Here is a 20263-nt window from a genome sequence, read left to right on the forward strand (position 1 = left end):
GACTCCTGATTGGCTGACCTGATTCTTCTTCTTCTGTGCAGCAACAGCCAGACATGGAGGAGGTTGTTCCAGCTGCTGCTCATCACTGTTGCTGCTGGAGGAGCAGCAGCAACAGTGGAAACATCCCAGATGCTTCTGCTGGATCGGGTTCATTTCAGATGGATTATTATTTAAGCTCCAGTCAGAAGATTAAAACAGGAACCAGAAGAACCGTGGTTTGATGGGTTCTGGCTGCTGAGTCACATTCTACTGTGCCCTGGAGGGAGAGCCAGACATGCTGCAGCCTGCAGAGGAGCCTCCTCTGTGCTCCACCCTGGGGGGAGGAGAGGGGGAGGTTCTGTTCTGCTGCAGACTTTAGGTTCCGATTAGAAAGTGGACCTTCTGCTTAGAGACCATCTGATCTAAGAGCTGCAGGTTTTCTTTCCACCAAATTCAGAATAAATAGATCATGGTACCGACGCCCCGCCCCCTCCCCCTACCTGCGACAAGGTGAGACGGGACGGAGATGTGGGGGAGGGATCTGAGCAGAGAGGCAGTCTGAGGAGAGCAGTGGGGAGACTTGGACTCAACGGGACTCTACAGGCAGGTAAAGACATGGGAGGCAGAACCTGATCTGGATTCCAGTTCTGCTGTGAAGGTTCTGTTCTGGTCCACATTCAGGTCGTTCCTAAGAACCTTCAACTCCTTTTCATGAGCAAACACATTCGGTTGGTTCTGTAAAAAACTCCTTGACTTGTTCTGAGGGTGAAGATCTGTTTCAGAACCAGAACCTGATCCAGCTGGATCTCATCTAACAGAACCTGAACACACCTGGCTGTTCTGAGAGCAGCATCTGACCCGGTCCACTTCAGAACCTTGGCTTGGTTCTCCAGCTTTGCTTTTTGACTTTGGTCAGTCAGGCCAGAAGCGGGTCTTACCAGTTTAGACTGGTCTGGGCCCAGTCACTGAGCTTTTAACACTTTATGGTTCTGATTAGGTCCAAGGATTCAGCAGGTGTGCCCCCTGTTGGTCAGTCATTACAGGGAGCACCTCCTCTACCCATTTGGAACCCAGTAAGGTACCAGTATAACCATTATGACAGTGAATGAACAGAAATCACTGAAGGTTCTGAAATACTGACATGCAAAGATTTTATTCCCATTTATTTTGGTTCCGCTCCAGCTTGGAGCAGTGGACAGGTTCTGACCCCTGGCTGTCATTTATTAGACTTTGTTTTCTAACAGAACCAGTCTGGATCAGTGCTAGTCAGAGCGGGTCAGGAAGATCAAACGGTACAGAACTCTCAGCCTCTTATACCAAAAAAGTAATGAAAATCATAATCAAACTGTTAGGAGCCAGTAGTAGAGGGATATGTGGCCTTAGCTCGCTTCTGGCCATGTTTAAGGATGGCTTTTTCTGGTTCTAGACTGGTTCTGAACCTGTTTTAGGAAGGCTTGTCTTGTTCAGGACTGGTTCTGATCCTGTTTTAGAAAGGCTTTTCTGGTTCTAGACTGGTTCTGGCCTTATTTTGGAAGGCTTTTCTGGTTCTAGACTGGTTCTGGCCTTGTTTTAGAAAGGCTTGTCTTGTTCTAGACTGGTTCTGGCCTTATTTTGGAAGGGTTTTCTGGTTCTAGACTGGTTCTGGCCTTGTTTTAAGAAGGCTTGTCTTGTTCTACACTGGTTCTGGCCTTGTTTTAGAAAGGCTTGTCTAGTTGTAAACTGGTTCTAGCCTTGATTTAGGAGGGATTGTCTTGTTCTAGACTGGTTCTGGCCTTATTTTGGAAGGCTTCTCTGGGTCTAGACTTGTTCTAGCCTTGTTTTAGGAAGGCTTGTATTGTTCTACACTGGGTCTAGCCTTGATTTAGGCTTTTCTTGTTCTAGACTGGTTCTGGCCTTGCTTTAGGAAGGCTTTTCTGTGTCTAGACTGGTTCTACTTTTGTTTCAGGGAGGTTTTTGTGGTTCTAGACTGGTTCTGGCCTTGTTTTAGGAAGGCTTGTCTTGTTCAGGACTGGTTCTGATGCTGTTTTAGAATGGTTTTTCTGGGTCTAGACTGGTTCTGGCCTTGTTTTAGGAAGGCTTGTCTTGTTTTAGACTGGGTCTAGCCTTGCTTTAGGCTTGTCTTGTTCTACACTGGTTCTGGCCTTGTTTTAGAAAGGCTTGTCTAGTTGTAAACTGGTCCTAGCCTTGATTTAGGAGGGATTGTCTTGTTCTAGACTGGTTCTGGCCTTATTTTGGAAGGCTTCTCTGGTTCTAGACTGGTTCTGGCCTTGTTTTAGGAAGGCTTGTCTTGTTCAGGACTGGTTCTGATGCTGTTTTAGAAAGGTTTTTCTGGGTCTAGACTGGTTCTAGCCTTGTTTTAGGAAGGCTTGTCTTGTTCTACACTGGGTCTAGCCTTGATTTAGGCTTTTCTTGTTCTAGACTGGTTCTGGCCTTGGTTTAGGAAGGCTTTTCTGTGTCTAGACTGGTTCTACTTTTGTTTCAGGGAGGTTTTTGTGGGTCTAGACTGGTTCTAGCATTGGTTTAGGAAGGCTTGTCTTGTTCTAGACTGGTTCTAGCCTTGTTTTAGGAAGGCTTGTCTTATTCTACACTGATTCTAGCCTTGTTTTAGGAAGGCTTGTCTTGTTCTACACTGGTTCAGGCCTTGTCTTAGGAAGGCTTTTTGATTTTTCTAGACTGGTTCTGGCCTTGCTTTAGGAAGGCTTTTCTGTGTCTAGACTGGTTCTAACCTTGGTTTAGGGGGCTTGTCTTGTTCTACACTGGTTCTGGCCTTGTTTTAGAAAGGCTTGTCTAGTTGTAAACTGGTTCTAGCCTTGATTTAGGAGGGATTGTCTTGTTCTAGACTGGTTCTGGCCTTATTTTGGAAGGCTTCTCTGGGTCTAGACTTGTTCTAGCCTTGTTTTAGGAAGGCTTGTCTTGTTCTACACTGGGTCTAGCCTTGATTTAGGCTTTTCTTGTTCTAGACTGGTTCTGGCCTTGGTTTAGGAAGGCTTTTCTGTGTCTAGACTGGTTCTACTTTTGTTTCAGGGAGGTTTTTGTGGGTCTAGACTGGTTCTAGCCTTGGTTTAGGAAGGCTTGTCTTGTTCTAGACTGGTTCTAGCCTTGTTTTAGGAAGGCTTGTCTTATTCTACACTGATTCTAGCCTTGTTTTAGGAAGGCTTGTCTTGTTCTACACTGGTTCAGGCCTTGTCTTAGGAAGGCTTTTTGATTGTTCTAGACTGGTTCTGGCCTTGCTTTAGGAAGGCTTTTCTGTGTCTAGACTGGTTCTAACCTTGGTTTAGGGGGCTTGTCTTGTTCTACACTGGTTCTGGCCTTGTTTTAGAAAGGCTTGTCTAGTTGTAAACTGGTTATAGCCTTGATTTAGGAGGGATTGTCTTGTTCTAGACTGGTTCTGGCCTTATTTCGGAAGGCTTCTCTGGGTCTAGACTTGTTCTAGCCTTGTTTTAGGAAGGCTTGGCTTGTTCTACACTGGGTCTAGCCTTGATTTAGGCTTTTCTTGTTCTAGACTGGTTCTGGCCTTGCTTTAGGAAGGCTTTTCTGTGTCTAGACTGGTTCTACTTTTGTTTCAGGGAGGTTTTTGTGGGTCTAGACTGGTTCTAGCCTTGGTTTAGAAAGGCTTGTCTTGTTCTAGACTGGTTCTAGCCTTGTTTTAGGAAGGCTTGTCTTATTCTACACTGATTCTAGCCTTGTTTTAGGAAGGCTTGTCTTGTTCTACACTGGTTCAGGCCTTGTCTTAGGAAGGCTTTTTGATTGTTCTAGACTGGTTCTGGCCTTGCTTTAGGAAGGCTTTTCTGTGTCTAGACTGGTTCTACTTTTGTTTTAGGGAGGTTTTTGTGGGTCTAGACTGGTTCTAACCTTGGTTTAGGGGGGTTGTCTTGCTCTAGACTAGTTCTGACCTTGCTTTAGGAAGGCTTTTCTGGGTCTAGACTTGTTCTAGCCTTGTATTAGGAAGGCTTGTCTAGTTGTAAACTGTTTCTAGCCTTGATTTGGGAGGGATTGTCTTGTTCTAGACTGGTTCTGGCCTTATTTTGGAAGGCTTTTCTGGGTCTAGACTTGTTCTAGCCTTGTTTTAGGAAGGCTTGTCTTTTTCTGTACTAGTTCTGGCCTTGTTTTAGGAAGGCTTGTCTTGTTCTAGACTTGTTCTGGCCTTGTTTTAGCAAGGCTTGTCTTGTTCTAGACTGGTTCTACTTTTGTTTTAGGGAGGTTTTTGTGGGTCTAGACTGGTTCTAGCCTTGTATTAGGAAGGCCTGTCTTGTTCTAGACTGGTTCTAGCCTTGTATTAGGAAGGCTTGTCTTGTTCTAGACTGGTTCTAGCCTTGCTTTAGGAAGGCTTGTCTTGTTCTAGACTGGTTCTAGCCTTGCTTTAGGAAGGCTTGTCTTGTTCTAGACTGGTTCTACTTTTGTTTTAGGGAGGTTTTTGTGGGTCTAGACTGGTTCTAGCCTTGTATTAGGAAGGCTTGTCTTGTTCTAGACTGGTTCTAGCCTTGCTTTAGGAAGGCTTGTCTTGTTCTAGACTGGTTCTACTTTTGTTTTAGGGAGGTTTTTGTGGGTCTAGACTAGTTCTAGCCTTGTATTAGGAAGGCTTGTCTTGTTCTAGACTGGTTCTAGCCTTGCTTTAGGAAGGCTTGTCTTGTTCTAGACTTGTTCTGGCCTTGTTCTTGCTGTAGAGCCACTTTCTCATTTGGATACATTCTTTACACATATTTCACCAGTCACGGAAACTAAGGACACAAGTCAGTTTTTTTTTTTGACATTTTGACTCTTTCACTAATTTGATAAGTTTGATTTCCAAGTTTTTGGAGGATGTGTCAGACATGAAAATCCAATTCTTTTTGTGGAGAGTCCACGCTATCTGAAAGAAGGCAGATTAAAAAAGCTCATGTGGAGGAATCTCAATCTAAAGACAGCCCTTCTCACTTCTACCAGCTGCTGGGAATGATAATGAGGCTTGTTTACATCTCATTAGGAGAAGCTAGACCCACTGTAAAGCTGTGAAGTACAGGGGGGAGCAAAAGGGCAGAGGCTCAAATCTAAAAGCTCATGGAGAAACTCCAGGACTGCTTTGAATGTTCTGACTGAAACATGTTGAAAGCTACAAAACTGACATTAATAAGATCAGTTTAGATGAGTATGCAGTGACTGTGTCAGCCTACATCAACAAAGGCATTGAGGACGTCAGCATCACAAAGAACATCACCACCCGGGCCAACCAACCACCCTGGATAAATGGAGAGGTTCAGAAATCGCTAAAAGCACCGAACTCAGCTTTCAGGTCTGTTGATAAAGAGGCTCTGAGGACAGCGCATGGAAACTTAAACCATCAGATCAGGGAAGCAGAACCACAGCCAGAAGATCCAGGATCTTTTCCTCAACGACAGCAACACCAGGAGGATGTGGAAAGGCATTCGGATGATCACAGACTACAACACTATTACCATATTACTACCATTATTCCAGTCCCAAAGAAGCCTCAGGTCGCCTCCCTCAATGATTAGCGGCCTGTCGCTCTGACTCCCATCATGATGAAGTGCTTCCAAAGGCTGGTTAAAGAACACATCGTCTCCAGTCTGCCGCCAACATTCCACCCGTTCCAGTTCGCCTACCGACGGAACCGCTCCACTGAGGACGCCATCTCTGCTGCTCTCCAGCAGGACTACAGAGAGGAGGTGGAGCAGCTGGTGGAGCAGAGATAACAGCCTGATCCTGAAGGTGGAGAAGACCAAGGAGATCATGGTGGACTTCAGGAAGAAGCGTCCTAACCACGCTCCACTGCTCATCAACAGCTCAGCTGTAGAGGTGGTCAGCAGCACCACATTCATCACAGACACCCTCACCTGGACTGGAAACACCACCTCACTGGTCCAAAGGGCCCAGAAGCGCTTGGACTTCCTGCGGAGGATGAGGAGAGCCCACCTGCCCCCCCCATCCTCCCCCCCATAGAGAGCGTTCTGAGCAGCTGTCTCACTGTGTGGTGTGGAGGCTGCAGCGCCTCAGACTGGAAGAAGGTGAGAACAGCAGAGAGGATCATGGGGGCTCCTCTTCCCTCCATTAAAGACATTTCATCCCAGCGCTGCGTGTCCCGTGACATCATCAATGACCCCTCACCCCCCCACCATGGACTGTTCTCCCTGCTGCCCTCTGGGAACAGGCTTCCCAGCATTCAATGCAGGACCAGCAGGTTCTGCAGCAGCTTCTTCCCCACCGCCATCACACTGATGAACTTGTATAAAATGGTGTTTTTACGGAAAAAAAGTGCTGAATGTTAGAATCTGTAAATCATATACCAGCCTTATGTTTACATTAAGTCACTGCTGCACTGAAGATGGAAATATCTGGAGAACCGTCCTGAACGACATTTCTTTTTGTTTACACTCTGTGTACAAAACGACAATAAAGTCTGTCTAAGTCTAAAGAACCTGGTTAAAGGGAATACCTCCTTAAATTACCTGGTTAAAGGGAAGACCTCCTTAAATTACCTGGTTGGAACTGGATCTAACATCCAAGTTGAAGCTTAGATGAAGACAATAGTTTTGCTAACTCTGAAAGTTCAACTGAATCAAAGCAGTCTAAACCCGGTTCAGATTCCATCACTACCTCAGATGCTGCACCCCCGATCCTAGCTTTTTGCTCCAGAGTGCGCAGCTCTGCATTTGGAGAAAAATAGAACAAGAATCTTTAAACCAGAATTTTCTAAAAAAGAAAAATAAAAGCTTGAAATATTTTGCACAGAAAACAGACCGTTCCTGATCATCTCCTCCTCCTCATTCCACCTTCTTCCTATTGCCCATCCGCCCTCCCTCTTTCTCCTCCTCCTCCAGCTCCTCCTCCTCCCCCCTCCCTCCTGTTTGCTCACAGGGAGTGGAAGAGGATGTAGCAGACCCGATCCGGTCAGCACAGGGTGAGGATGATGATGATGAGCTTCATCTTCTCTGTATTTCCTTACAGGCTGGGCCGAACGGGACGGATTTGGACCGGACTGAACTGAGGCTCAGAACCATCAGCTCGGTCTCAGGTGAGACACAGAGAAAGGTTTGCAGGAAGTTCAGCAGGCAGAACAGAACCTCTGCTGTTCCGAGCCTGAAGGTTTGTGGACCTGTTGGGATTCTGAGCAGATCTAATGTGCTGGAAGGTTTTGGGCTCCGTTCTTCAAAGTTTTCTAAACCTGAAATCAGGGAAACTCAGAGTTTTCCGTTTCCTCATCCTCTGTTTCTGTTGCCATGGTAACATCCTCCCAGAGCTAACCTGGTCAGCAGCAGGTTTCCTTCAGTCTGTCTCCGCTCTGCTTACAGCCAGTGATGCAGTGGTTAGCATACACAACCCATGTATGGAGGCCTTAGTCCTTGACGTGGTCGACCCGGGTTCGAATCCGACCTTTGGTCCTTTGCCGCATGTCTCTCCCCCTTTCCTATAAAAATAAATGTTCAGAATGAATTTATAGAAATGATTCTACAACTCAGTGACAGGATGTGAAATTACTTGTTTTTGGTTTGTTTAATATGAGCGAAATGCAGATCACTTTATTTTCCATTAAGTTATGTTTACAGAACATGAAGAACAACTGAAATTATTTTCAGATTACAGATAAATAGATTAATAATTAATTGAGAGGGAAAATGAATTACTTCAGGATTAGGATTCACTCGATGGTAACAACCTACTGAGCCTAAAGGCCCAACCTGGAGCCATTCTATGGGACTGATAGCCGCTAATAACGACCATTTATTGGGACGATAACTTTGGAAGAGGCTGCAAACAAACACTTGATATTTACTGTGAAAGAGACTGAATCAACATGAGGAAGAACCCATGAGATGATGAACAGGTTCTATTTATTATTTCTCATCCTCATCTGCTGCCAGAAGATTTCACTTAAATAGAACCATTGATCTACTAGCATTCAAAAAAAATATCCCGTAATCTTATCTTGGTCACAACACATATGGCAAGTTGTTTTTATATGTAATAGTTTTACTGATTATGTATTACTGATGTCAGAAAAAAATATTTTCTCTTCGTCTAAATGACCATTTCAAACTAAACGACATTCTCCACATCTAAAATAAACATTTTGGACTTCTAGAAATTATTTCAAATCTTCATACTCCTAATTTTACTGCACAGCATGTGTTTTATTTTAACTATGAAAAATCTTTTTCAGAAATCATAAATACCATTTCAATCGAGCTGATAAATGTCAGAACAGCCACTTAAAATGTGAAAACATTCTAGATTTATAAAACTTCATTCTTGCTGGTATAATTTTGTTTTGTTTTTTTCACTTTCTAAAATTCAGTTTCTGATACAAAAATGTAATTTAGAAAATAAATTATTAAAGTTCAGTCTAGGTGTGTGATTTTGGATTAGGAAGAACCCTTTTTTGTTTAGTGATCCAGAAATGGAACAACAGAGAGGAGAGTGCTTTTAATAAATGTTAAAACGGCCTGCCGTAGCTCACTTCATATAAACCTACACATTAACTGGAACAACAATGTCCTCCTTCTCCATCTTCCTGTCCTTTGCAGCTGTTTCTCTGTCTTTTTATCACATTCCTCAGTTTTCATTCAAATCTAATTCCGGTGGGCTGCTGCCATCAACACCTTTGTTTCTAGATGTTGGAGCTTGGCCTGTTTTCCAGTGTAGTCCTGTTTCTCTGACTGTGACTAACTGGATGTGCTCTCTTCATCCTCTGACATGGGAGCTGGCTCGGAGCTCGTCTGCCTGGCTGTGTGTTTCCTGGACGGGGCCGCCTGTGGAGCTGGTTGACAGTTGCCTTTTGTATCTATGCTTCTTTTTCTATGTCTGCTTCTGTCTCCTTGAACCCCAGTGGGCCTCAGCAGATGGCCGCTCACACTGAGCCTGGTTCTGCTGGAGGTTTCTTCCTGTTCAAAGGGAGTTTTTCCTCTCCACTGTCGCTACAAGCATGCTTAGTGTGAGGGATTGCTGAAGAGTCAATGAGTCGATGCAATCAGCTGGTTTTCCTTAGAAAACTTTGAATCAATCTGACTGGATGATCTGGTTGATCTGGATCTATAAAGTGACCTGAGATGACCTGATGTGAATTTGGCGCTAAAGAAATAAACTGAATTTAATTGAATAGAATTGTGGTGAAATAGACCCTTCCTGTTGCCTGTTGTCCTGGTGACTCGTTGAATCGGGGCTCCACTGATAACGGCTTTTCATACTTGTTCCACACGTGTTAAATTCTGAGTGGTTTAGTTAAAATTGATTTAACTCTGATAGCACTTTAGGCCAGATCAATTTAGAGTTGAGGATTTGAGGAATCTGAGTTTGTTAAACCTGCTTTGTGAAACGGATCCCTGGGAGACATGAGGAGGCAGTGGAAGCATGTCACGGTTGGAACAATTGGTTATTACATAAGTATGATATAAACCTGACAGGAACGTTTCCATGATGAACAGGAGGTCCTTCCTTCCTAAACAACCAAGAGAGCAGCTTTCTGAGATGAGCTTAAACCCCGGAGAAGGTTCTAAGTAGAAATCCGTTCTAGGAGAGATCAGGGTCCAAATTGATCAGTTACACTAAAATCTACCTGAACCTACCTGGAAGGTCTAAGAGCTGCTGGGGGGGGGATCCTCCACCATCCCAATTATTAGTCCTCCAAAACCCTGACCCCCCAGGGTGCAGACCAGGAAGCAGAGTCCTAGTTTAACAGACATCTCTGCAGCTTCTCTACTGTTACCCACTCGTTACTCCATCCAGACAGTGTCTTGCCCACAACCAAAATGTAATAAATTAGCAAAGATTCCCAAAGGAGTAAATCATGATAATCTAATTAAAATTAAAATAATGATTAAATGTGGTCTGTTTAACATAAGATCTCTTTCCTCTAAAAGTCTGCTAGTTAATGACTTGATTTGTGATAATCACATTGACTTGTGTTGCCTTACAGAAACCTGGCTGCAGCAAGAGGATTATGTGAGCATAAATGAGGCAACTCCTTCAAGCTATTTAAAGTTTTTCTGGTATCTAAACTTGTCCTGTTTGATCTCAGCATTTCATCCAGTTGATCATAATATTCTTTTAGAAATTAAGGTTTGGTATGAATTAAAGGAACAGCTGGATGATCTGGGGAACGGTAAAGTGCCTTCAGATGACATGATGTGAACTGGCGCTGCTCCATCACAGCATTCACTGTTTGGCAGAGAAGCTTCCAGATGATCTGAAAACATCTTTCACTTCATCTGGTTCCTGTTCAGGATGTCGGCTGTTTTTCTGCTAATTTCTGCAGAGAAATGACTAAATAGTTGTGTGAAGGATGGAGAGTTTCTCAGGTTGGTAACAGGCTCTGATCTGATTGGTTGCCTTAAACATCCTGTCAAACAGGCTCCAGATGTGAAAGAATGCTCTGAAAGCGTGATCGGATCATGGTGGATGAAATCCATGCCTGGTTCCACACCAAGCAGACTGCGGGGCAGTCACTGAGATCTCACCCGGGCTGCTCGGTGGGTTTGGTTTCTGACAGCCGCTCTGAGGTCATGTGACTGTGCTGCGTTGAGTCACAGCAGGAAGACGGCTGTCAGGCTGTGTTCAGGCTGGTCACTCCGGCATGTCTGCTGCTGACCAGCATCATGGCTGCTGCTCTTCTCCGTCCTTTCAGAACGCTGCCTGCTGCCGTTTCCCTCGGCCCCCACGCCGGCGCCGTGTTTCCAGGACCATGTTCCGCCGCAGGAAGAAGAAGCACCGGCTGGAGATCTCAGCACCGCAGAACTTCCAGCACCGCGTCCACACGTCCTTTGATGTCTCCACCGGCCGCTATGTGGGTTTGCCGCCTCAGTGGCAGAGCGTCATCGACACGCTGAGGAGGCCACGCCCACTGGTGGACCCATCCAGGATCACAAACATAGAGCTGGAGCCCAGAAAGGTCAGAGGTTAAGTTTGATTCTGAACATATAGACCTATAAACATAGAGTGTAAATAAAGGGCTGATTTGAGGCGACTCCTTTTCCCAGTAAATATGCAGAAAATGAAAAATAAATTTAAACATTTTATATGAGCGACTTCTACATGAAAATGTTTAACCAACAGACGATAACGACCAATCAGAGGTGAGGAACAACGACACTCAACCTTTGATAAAATAAAACATTTTCCCTTTTAAACTTTGGATTAAATTAGCTTCATTGAGTTTAATGATTCAGTTTAATTGTTTGAAACTGTCAGAAGGTCAAAGGTTAACAGATCCGATTCCCAGACGCCATCTTTTCCCAGACGCCATCAGCTGGTTTCAGGAAGCGTCTGTTTGTTTGCCATCAGACCATCGTTCGCGGCAGCTTCATCGGCCACGGCGACTACATCAGCCACGTGATCTCCGAGATGAGCCGCGTGTCCGTCACCAGCTCCAACTCCCTGCGGCGCACAAGCCCGTCGGCACGGAAACGAGCCCAGTCGATGGGTCGGCTGGGGGAGCTGGCGGAGGACGAGTCATACCACTACCTGGAGATCAGTCGGCGAAGCAGCAGCGTCAAAGCCGGCGGCGCCGCCACCTACTGGCAGGACCGTATTCGCCAGGTGCGCAGCGAGAGTGGCAGCCCCCGAGTGAACAGGGACCTGCAGAGAACCAAGTCCAGCAGCCAGGTGAGTGCAGTTCCTGAGGAAGCTCCACTCAGCCCCAGCCCGCCGCAGATGGAGGAACCAGGGGCCCGGAGACAGAGACCCGCCTACCATCAGCACCATCTGCAGGAAGCGGAGAGCAGCAGGCCTCAGATGAGACCTAGACCAGGAGCAAACCACCTGCCGGACCTACTGGCCTCTTCCAGAGAGGGCCCTAGGAGGCCCCACTCTTCGTATGACCTGAAGGTAAGGCCCCTGGTCTCTGGCCAAGCTAAGGTTCCTTTAAACCACCTAAAGCACCGATTCTTCTCCAGCTGCCTTCTCCTCGCCCACGCCCGCCTCCACCCAGCAGCCCCATCAACACAGGCAGAGTGCTGCCTCCGCCCTCACCCCATCAGAAGAGCCCCCCGCTGACCCACCCCTCCCCCACCGCCTCCCCCGGCCCTCCCCCGGAGAAAGGTCCTCAGAAAGTGACCCATGAGCAGTTCAAGGCGGCGCTGCAGATGGTGGTGGACCCAGGGGACCCAAGGCTGACTCTGGAGAACTTTGTGAAGATTGGGGAGGGGTCCACAGGGGTGGTTTGCATCGCCCGAGAAAGACACAGCGGGCGGCAGGTGGCGGTGAAGATGATGGATGTGAGGAAACAGCAGCGCAGAGAGCTGCTGTTTAATGAGGTACCCCACACACACACACACACACTGTGGAGCATCAGCTACTTTTTTCATGCAGGGTGATCGGCGCCTCTTAGCATGTTCTGACTGAGCATTCAGAGCATGCTAGCCTTAGCGTCATGTTTTAAGATGAAGATTCACTCACCTCAGCCTGCTGGACGCCTGAGCGATCTCATTGGTTGATCTCAGAGATTCACTCACCTCAGCCTGCTGGACGCCTGAGCGATCTCATTGGTTGACCTCAGAGATTCACTCACCTCAGCCTGCTGGACGCCTGAGCGATCTCATTGGTTGACCTCAGAGATTCACTCACCTCAGCCTGCTGGATGCCTGAGCGATCTCATTGGTTGATCTCAGAGATTCACTCACCTCAGCCTGCTGGACGCCTGAGCGATCTCATTGGTTGACCTCAGAGATTCACTCACCTCAGCCTGCTGGACGCCTGAGCGATCTCATTGGTTGATCTCAGAGATTCACTCACCTCAGCCTGCTGGACGCCTGAGCGATCTCATTGGTTGACCTCAGAGATTCACTCACCTCAGCCTGCTGGATGTCTGAGCGATCTCATTGGTTGATCTCAGAGATTCACTCACCTCAGCCTGCTGGATGCCTGAGCGATCTCATTGGTTGACCTCAGGCTCCTGTTTCTCTCTAAGGTGGTCATCATGAGGGATCACAAACACCCCAACGTGGTGCAGATGTTCCGCAGCGCTCTGGTGGAGGACAAGCTGTGGGTCATCATGGAGTACCTGCAGGGCGGCGCTCTGACCCACATCATCGGTGAAACCAGGTGAGGAGCAGGTCCCTGGTCCGTATTTCACGGCGGGTTTTCAGCTTTCAGTAACCTCTGGATCTCCAGGCTCAACGAGGAGCAGATAGCCACGGTGTGCGAGGGCGTCCTGCAGGCGCTGTCCTACCTCCACTCCCAGGGCGTCATCCACAGAGACATCAAGAGCGACTCCATCCTTCTAACCCTGGACGGCAGGGTGAGCTAGCTTCTCCTTCCTCTTTGGTGGAACAACGCCACCTGGCTAATGGAAGAGAAAGAGCCGCCTACCTGATGAAATAGACCTCAGATCTTTGACAGCCTCCGTTTTCATAATCTAATCCATATAGAGGGTTAAATACGCTCTCTATGTTCGTTATTCCTGTTTGCTGTCCACCTGCGGTGGTGGCAGCATCATCCTGTGGGCTCCGTAGCTGACCACAGGACCAACACTTTTCCACTAGCCTCCTGCTTCATGTCGAAGGGACCCAGACCTGCACTGAACCTCCTGATCGCACATCTTTTACAGAAGTAGGAGCAGGAGAAGCTGCATAGAAGCATTCAATTCTATTCAGCTTATTTCTATAAAACTTTTCTGTGGTGAAGCAGAAAAGTGCTGAGGATGAGAAAGAAATTGCATTGCAGAAGTATTAAGGCATCACAAATAGTTTAGAATTAAAGGGAAACATAAAAAAGATAAATATCTTGAAAAAGAGAGAATAGATTATTAATCTGGATTAAACTGAAGGTTTCTTTATTCCCCATTAGTGGATCAGAGCCTCTGATTGTTCTGTTAAATCCTGCAGCTCTAGGTCTACGCTCTGCTGCAGCATCGAACGCGTTCCTTGGTTCCGCTGCAGGCTTTGCAGAAGGAATCACTGCCTGCTGCTGAAGGAACTCACCTTCTGTTTGAACCTCCTGCAGATAAAGCTCTCCGACTTTGGTTTCTGCGCTCAGATCAGCGAAGACGTCCCCAAGAGGAAGTCTCTGGTGGGGACGCCGTACTGGATGGCTCCTGAGGTGATCTCCAAGGCGCCATACGGCACCGAGGTGAGAACACAGAGCATCTGCCTTCATTTGGATGTTTTAGAAAGACGCTCCTCTGGCTGCAGGTCCACAGTTTTTGCAGACTAACTTTGCATTTCATGTTCTTTTGATCAACATCTATGGCATCATTTTGCTTTGCTTGCTGCAGTAACACTACGTATCGGATGTTGGCGCAGATTAGGGATTATTTTGGGATGTGAAATTTAGGCAGGAGTGAAATGGGCGTACATGTTGCCATTGCTCCTTACCTTTCCTTGTAAGCAATGGTCGCCTGGGGTGTGAAAAGTGACATCAGGCATTACTTCACGTGCATGAACTTTTGCACTAATGTCATAGGCATGATCACATGCATCTTCACCTGCGCTCAGGTCAGTGTCTGTTATTTGAACTGATTAGTGGTTTTGACAGATTTTTTAAGCCTACGCACTTATTCAAAGTGACCTAGTTTTTTGCAAAAATTGCATTTAGCATCTTGAGCTGGACATCGATTATGAGCATGAATGTTTCCACAAACATTCTGCATTCCTTGTTTGAGTCACCTGTTGCAGGCCTTAACTCAGCATAGGCAGCATGGGGATCAGTTGCTGGCTGCTTCATTTTCTGCTTCCCTCATCAACAACATCATCAACCTGTGAAGGGGAATAAACTACGCTTTTTCACGCTGCAGCACTGCTCAGCGACACAGAGGAGAGAGAAAGTGAAGCAGATTCTTTAAAATGTATAACTGCTCTATCTGATAATGATCTGGAACCTTCTTTTGGGGGAGGAGAACTCTGTTAAAGTAATCCTGAAGGTTATTAGAAAGTGGTCAGAGAGGACAGGGTTGTGAGGAAATACTGTTATTTCTTCACATTCTATGCCGTATGTCAGCACAAGATCCAAAGTATGAAGATGAGAATGTGTGGGACTATTCACATTTTGAACAAAGCCAATAGTGTCTAAGATAGCATTAAAGGCTGCTCTTAAGCTATCGCCTTCAATGTCAGCATGGATGTTAAAATCTCCCACTATGATGACCCTGTCAGTATTTAATACCAAATCAGAAAGGAACTCTGAAAACTCATCTAAAAATTCAGAGTAAGGACCTGGTGGACGATACAAAGTTACAAAAAGAAGAGGTTTTCCTGCCTTGAAATGTGGATCAGGGAAATTAAGGGTTAAATGTCCAAAGAGTTGTAGGTATTAACTGTTTTGGGAGTAATCAGTAAGTCAGACTGGAAGATTGTTGCTACTCCTCCTCCTCGCCCAGAACTTCTGGGGATGTGAAAATTTAAATAGCTTGAAGGAGTTGCCTCATTTATGCTCACATAATCCTCTTGCTGCAGCCAGGTTTCTGTAAGGCAACACAAGTCAATGTGATTCCTAGAAAGAAGAGCTGCACCATCCAAAGTGGGATGGATGCCGTCTCTCTGAATCAGACCAGAAGCAACACTAATTTTAGTGACCTCCGATCGGCGTAACCGGGTGTCATTACCGCCAGCGTGAATAACAATCTTACTGTATTTAACCTTATCCTTAGCCAGTAGTTTCAGGTAGGATTTGATGTCGCCCGTTCTGGCCCCCGGCAAACATTTGACTATGGTCCCTGGTGTCTCTAATGCCACGTTTCTGACTATGGAGCTGCCAATCACCAGAGTGGGCTTCTCAGTGGGTGTGTCACTGAGTGGGGAAAACCGGTTAGAAACGTGAACGGGTTGGTGGTGACCAGTGGGCAGAGATCCACGACTACGCTTTCTGCGTACAGTTACCCAATCGCCTGGCTGCTCAGGCACTGCTGGAGGACAGCTACGTTGGGGGCCTACTTTAACTCCTGGATGTTCAACAGCATGAAGCCTGGATTCTAACTCTGACACCCTCGCCTCCAAAGCTACAAAAATACTACACTTATTACACATCACATTATCACTAAAGGAGGCAGAGGAATAACTGAACATCTGACACAGAGAGCAGGAGAGAGGAGAGGAAGAAGGAAGAGTTGGAAAAGAGTGAAGGGAGGGAGAGAGAGAAGCCATAGCAATGCTAAGCTAGCGCTAGCCTAGGCTAGCTACTCCTTGCTATCAGAAATAAAACCGTGTGAAACTGACAAGTGCTCAGTAGAGAAGTGCAGCAGAAGGTGCTATGTTTTAAAGTAGTTCTTGTCAGTTAGAGTTACTAAGATACCGAGATATCACAGAGAAAATAACTTAATTCAGACGGAGATCTGGACAGCAACAAAAATCAGTAATCCAAACAGGAAGTGAACACGATACGTCTCACCAACAGCAGCAGTAGCTCCCTCTAGTGGCAGGAGTGGCAAACAAGAATCTCAGCGTTCTACTGGCTCCTTATCAGGCTTTACCATGAGAAAAATCTCTCAGTATGTTCGTATGAGGCCTGAACTCACCTTTTTAGGAAATGTCTTCTTCTGAAAATCTCCTTCTAATATTTACCTTCTCCCTTAGGTGGACATCTGGTCTCTGGGGATCATGGTGGTGGAGATGGTTGATGGTGAGCCTCCATATTTCAATGAAACGCCCATCAGTGCCATGAAGAAGCTGAGGGACGAAGCAGCTCCGTCAGTCAGGAACGTGCAGAGGGTTAGAAAAACACAACACCAGCGCATGTTGAGCTTTGCTATCTTCCTGGGACTTTGCAGTTCAGTTGAGAACTGCAAAGAGAACTGCTGGCAGGGAGTCAGACACAGCGCTGCTGATGCAGAGCGCTATGATCACTCCTCTGAAACAGTTTATTAACGCCTAAATTAACTTCTAATCCAGGTGAACAATCCCTCCTTTAACGACCTACCCTTCAGAATCATAGACAGGTTTCAGATATTACAGGCTAACAATGGAACCAAACGACCCTCTTGTTGGTTTCAGTTTGCATGTCTCCAAGCAACACAAGGCCTGGTCTATACAAAGACTCAAACTCACTGCGGATCCAGACATTTGGATTGAGAAAGCTTCCTGGATGGAAGCGAAATGTCTTCAAACCTTGGAAACCAAGTCCAGTGGATTGTTTTTAAACTTTTACGGAATGACTATGACCTGGATGACTGAGAATGTTCATCAGCATAGAATAGGAAAGGAAAAATAGAAAAAGGAGAAAAGATGAAAGAAAGAGGAGATAAAAGAGAGATAATGATAAAAAACATTTTCAGTCTGCTTCATCACCTGCAAAGAGATGTAAAAACAACAGAACAACCAACAGACATGGTACGAGACATACAATAAAGTAACACCTAGATACTATCGCTGAAGTATAAGTAGGATTATTTAATCTGACATGTACTCTGTGTTACCTGAAGATCAGAAGATGGACTTCCTGTGTGGAAGTGAATCTCTGAGTACCTGGAACCAAGCACCTGTAGTTGTTTTTGAGACTGCACGAGTGCATATAAAGTTTATCCAAAGCAAAAATGCTCAATAGTGGTTGTGGAGAGCCAAAGAGGCGCCCCCCCAGAGCACTGAGTCCAGTACCGGGAGACCCAAAGCCCCAGTCGCCCAAAGGGACCAGCCCAGGAAATCCAACTCCCACCTAGGGAGGAGGAGAAACAGCCCGGAGGAAGTGCCCCAACCACCGCAACGCCGGAGCCCCCTGGAGCCGCAGGGACGAGTCCATGAGCTCCGCCGGCAGCCAGCCACCCCAAAGTGAATCCGGCCCTGGGCCCCAGGGATCCGAGGCCCCAGGGGCACCCCATTCCCCGGCAGGAGCCCAACCCGGGTCAGTTGCCAGCTAGCCCAGGAGCCAGCCAGCGGAGGGAGAGCAGGAAAGGGGGAATGGGCTCCACACTTAACGGAGACTTGAGATGTTCTTGGGAGAGGAAGCAGTTCAGACCCCAACCTGGGAAAGAAAAAAAAACTCACAGTCTCAATCATGCCTTCCCACCCTAGTGCCCCCACTCACACCACACAGACTAAAATAAAAGATTGCGGACGCACATTCACACATATTGAAGCAGAAGGATGATCAGACAGATGGAAGTCTGGACAGAACCAATGAACTGAATCCATTCAACAAGCTCAGCATCTTTCTCTCCTGCCTACAGTCACATGGACGTCCTGCCCTCCTCTGACATCACTTCCTGCTTCTATTATCAGTCAGACCAGCAGGTGGTGCTGCTCCCTCCACCTTCCACCTGTCTGTCTCTAGAAGTCAGTAAAGAGGCAACTAGAGTTGCCATATAGCTAAGGCAAATTTAACTCACGTTCTGGTCATGTAACAAATTGTGCAACTTCTGGTCCACAATTTTTCAGGTCAATTTTAAAGGCTCTCCAACCCAGTGCTGAATTGGCAATATTTGGAATTCCAGGGGAGTGAATATCACAAACACATGATTTTAAAAATGTACTGGCTTTTTCAACCCTCCTCACCGAAGAAGAATACTATAAGCTTGGAAATCAGAACACCCACCCAAGGCTTCTCTTTGGTTTAAATATCTGTTCCTTAAGTTAGAGAAGATCAAATTTAGTGTTGGACGCTCAGGCCAAAAAGAACTTGGGCCCCTCTATCATCTCCAGCCTGAAAGTCACACAGGAGCTGGCTCTGCTGTGTGGGTGCCGGTGCCCCCGGTGCCCCCGGTGCCCCCGGCCCGATGGCCTCGATGGTCCCTTGTGGTTTTGGCTGTCGACAGTGATTGTCCATCTGTACAGTTTTTAGCATCCTTGTCCTGTCCTGTGCAGTTTCTTGTTTATACCCTGTCCATGTTTTTGAGTTCTGTCTCGGCCTTCTGGGGTTTTCATGCTTCTGTTTTTTTCAGCTGTATAATTAATAAAAAAAAGAGGCAACTGGAGAGACTGAATGGTAATCAATCAGCAGGTCCTGATGGTGTCAGAGTCCTGAAGACCTGAGCAGAGCAGCTCTGTGGGATTCTACAGCACCTCTTCCCCTTTAGTTTGACCCTGGAGGCAGTTCCAGGGACGTGGAAGACCTCCTGCCTTCATCCAGGACCAAAGAAGACTCTCTTCTAGGAACTCCTCTAGAACCTTTGGAAGAACTCTTCATAAAGTGAGGAACATTATGGACAACAATGAACATCCACTTTATCACACAACAAACACCAACAGAGGGTCCTCAGTCAGAGGCTTCTCCAGATCTGATGCAAGACAGACCTCTACAGGAGATCCTTCCTGCCCACAGCTATCAGCATCTGGTTAAGAAAACACCCCCTATGAGTTACTGTGGCTTTTCATGTCCTTTAGGGATTAATAACGTACTTTGGAAATGAAATGGATTGTTTTCTACATGAGGTCCTGCTCTGTGAACCCGATTGGTGGAAATATTGGTATTGATTTTTTAATAAGAGACTTCAGGACAGAAATTAATCTTCCAGAAACTCTAGAGGGACTCTAGAGATCCATGTGGCTGAAATAGAAATAGAAATAGATTTATCAAACCACACACAGTACAGCTATACAAAAAAGACAAATGCTTCACATGTTAAATTACAATCTGCGATCTAAAGCACAAACAAACTTCTTTGCATTGGTTTACAATCATTATTTTAAGGCCAACTTTAAATGATGCTTTCTGTGTCATGATGTACAGGTGATTCTGTGGCGTAGGAGTTACCTGCTCACGTCCCTCTGTTTCCTTTCAGTTGTCTCCAGTGCTGAAAGACTTCCTGGACTGCATGTTGACCCGTGAGACGCCACAGCGCAGCGGCGCCGTCGACCTGCTGGAGCATCCCTTCCTGCTGCAGGCTGGTCCGCCCCGATGCCTTGTACCCCTAGTGGAGCAGCACCGCAAACGAATGTCGCTCTGCTGAGGGTCACTTATTCTTCTTGTGCTTCACCTGGAAGCACAAATAAAAGACAACATATCCGTGTGGGTTAAGCCCTGAGACCCAAAGGACAATATCTATGAGAGACATCTGAGCTCCCCTTAAGTCACTACCTGAGATCATACCTGAGACAGACACACCTGGACACTTGAGAGACACCGTGACACTGCAGAGACACACCTGGACACTTTACAGAAACACCTGGATACTTCAGAGACACACCTGGACACTTCAGAGACACACCTGGACACTTTACAGAAACACCTGGATACTTCAGAGACACATCTGGACACTGTCGAGAGACACACCTGGACACTTCAGAGACACACCTGGACACTGCCGAGAGACACACCTGGACACTTCAGAGACACACCTGGACACTTCAGAGACACACCTGGACACTGCCGAGAGACACACCTGGACACTTCAGAGACACACCTGGACACTTTACAGAAACACCTGGACACTTTA

General features: G+C 46.5%; 1 protein-coding gene across 1 annotated transcript; it reads left to right on the top strand.

Annotated features, from left to right (window-relative positions):
• The first annotated feature begins 311 nt into the window (after positions 1 to 311).
• Positions 312 to 19817, top strand: LOC119777609 (serine/threonine-protein kinase PAK 6-like). The gene is made up of 10 exons (XM_038276563.1): positions 312 to 586; positions 6922 to 6988; positions 10595 to 10858; positions 11251 to 11793; positions 11862 to 12221; positions 12875 to 13008; positions 13078 to 13204; positions 13909 to 14034; positions 16473 to 16607; positions 19610 to 19817. The coding sequence occupies exons 3-10, from the start codon at positions 10652 to 10654 to the stop codon at positions 19775 to 19777; spliced, it is 1800 nt and encodes a 599-aa protein (XP_038132491.1). The 5' UTR covers positions 312 to 586; positions 6922 to 6988; positions 10595 to 10651; the 3' UTR covers positions 19778 to 19817.
• The last annotated feature ends 446 nt before the right edge of the window (positions 19818 to 20263 follow it).

This window comes from Cyprinodon tularosa, unplaced genomic scaffold, assembly GCF_016077235.1.
Source record: "Cyprinodon tularosa strain WSP-4 unplaced genomic scaffold, ASM1607723v1 ctg1250, whole genome shotgun sequence".
NCBI lineage: Eukaryota > Metazoa > Chordata > Actinopteri > Cyprinodontiformes > Cyprinodontidae > Cyprinodon > Cyprinodon tularosa.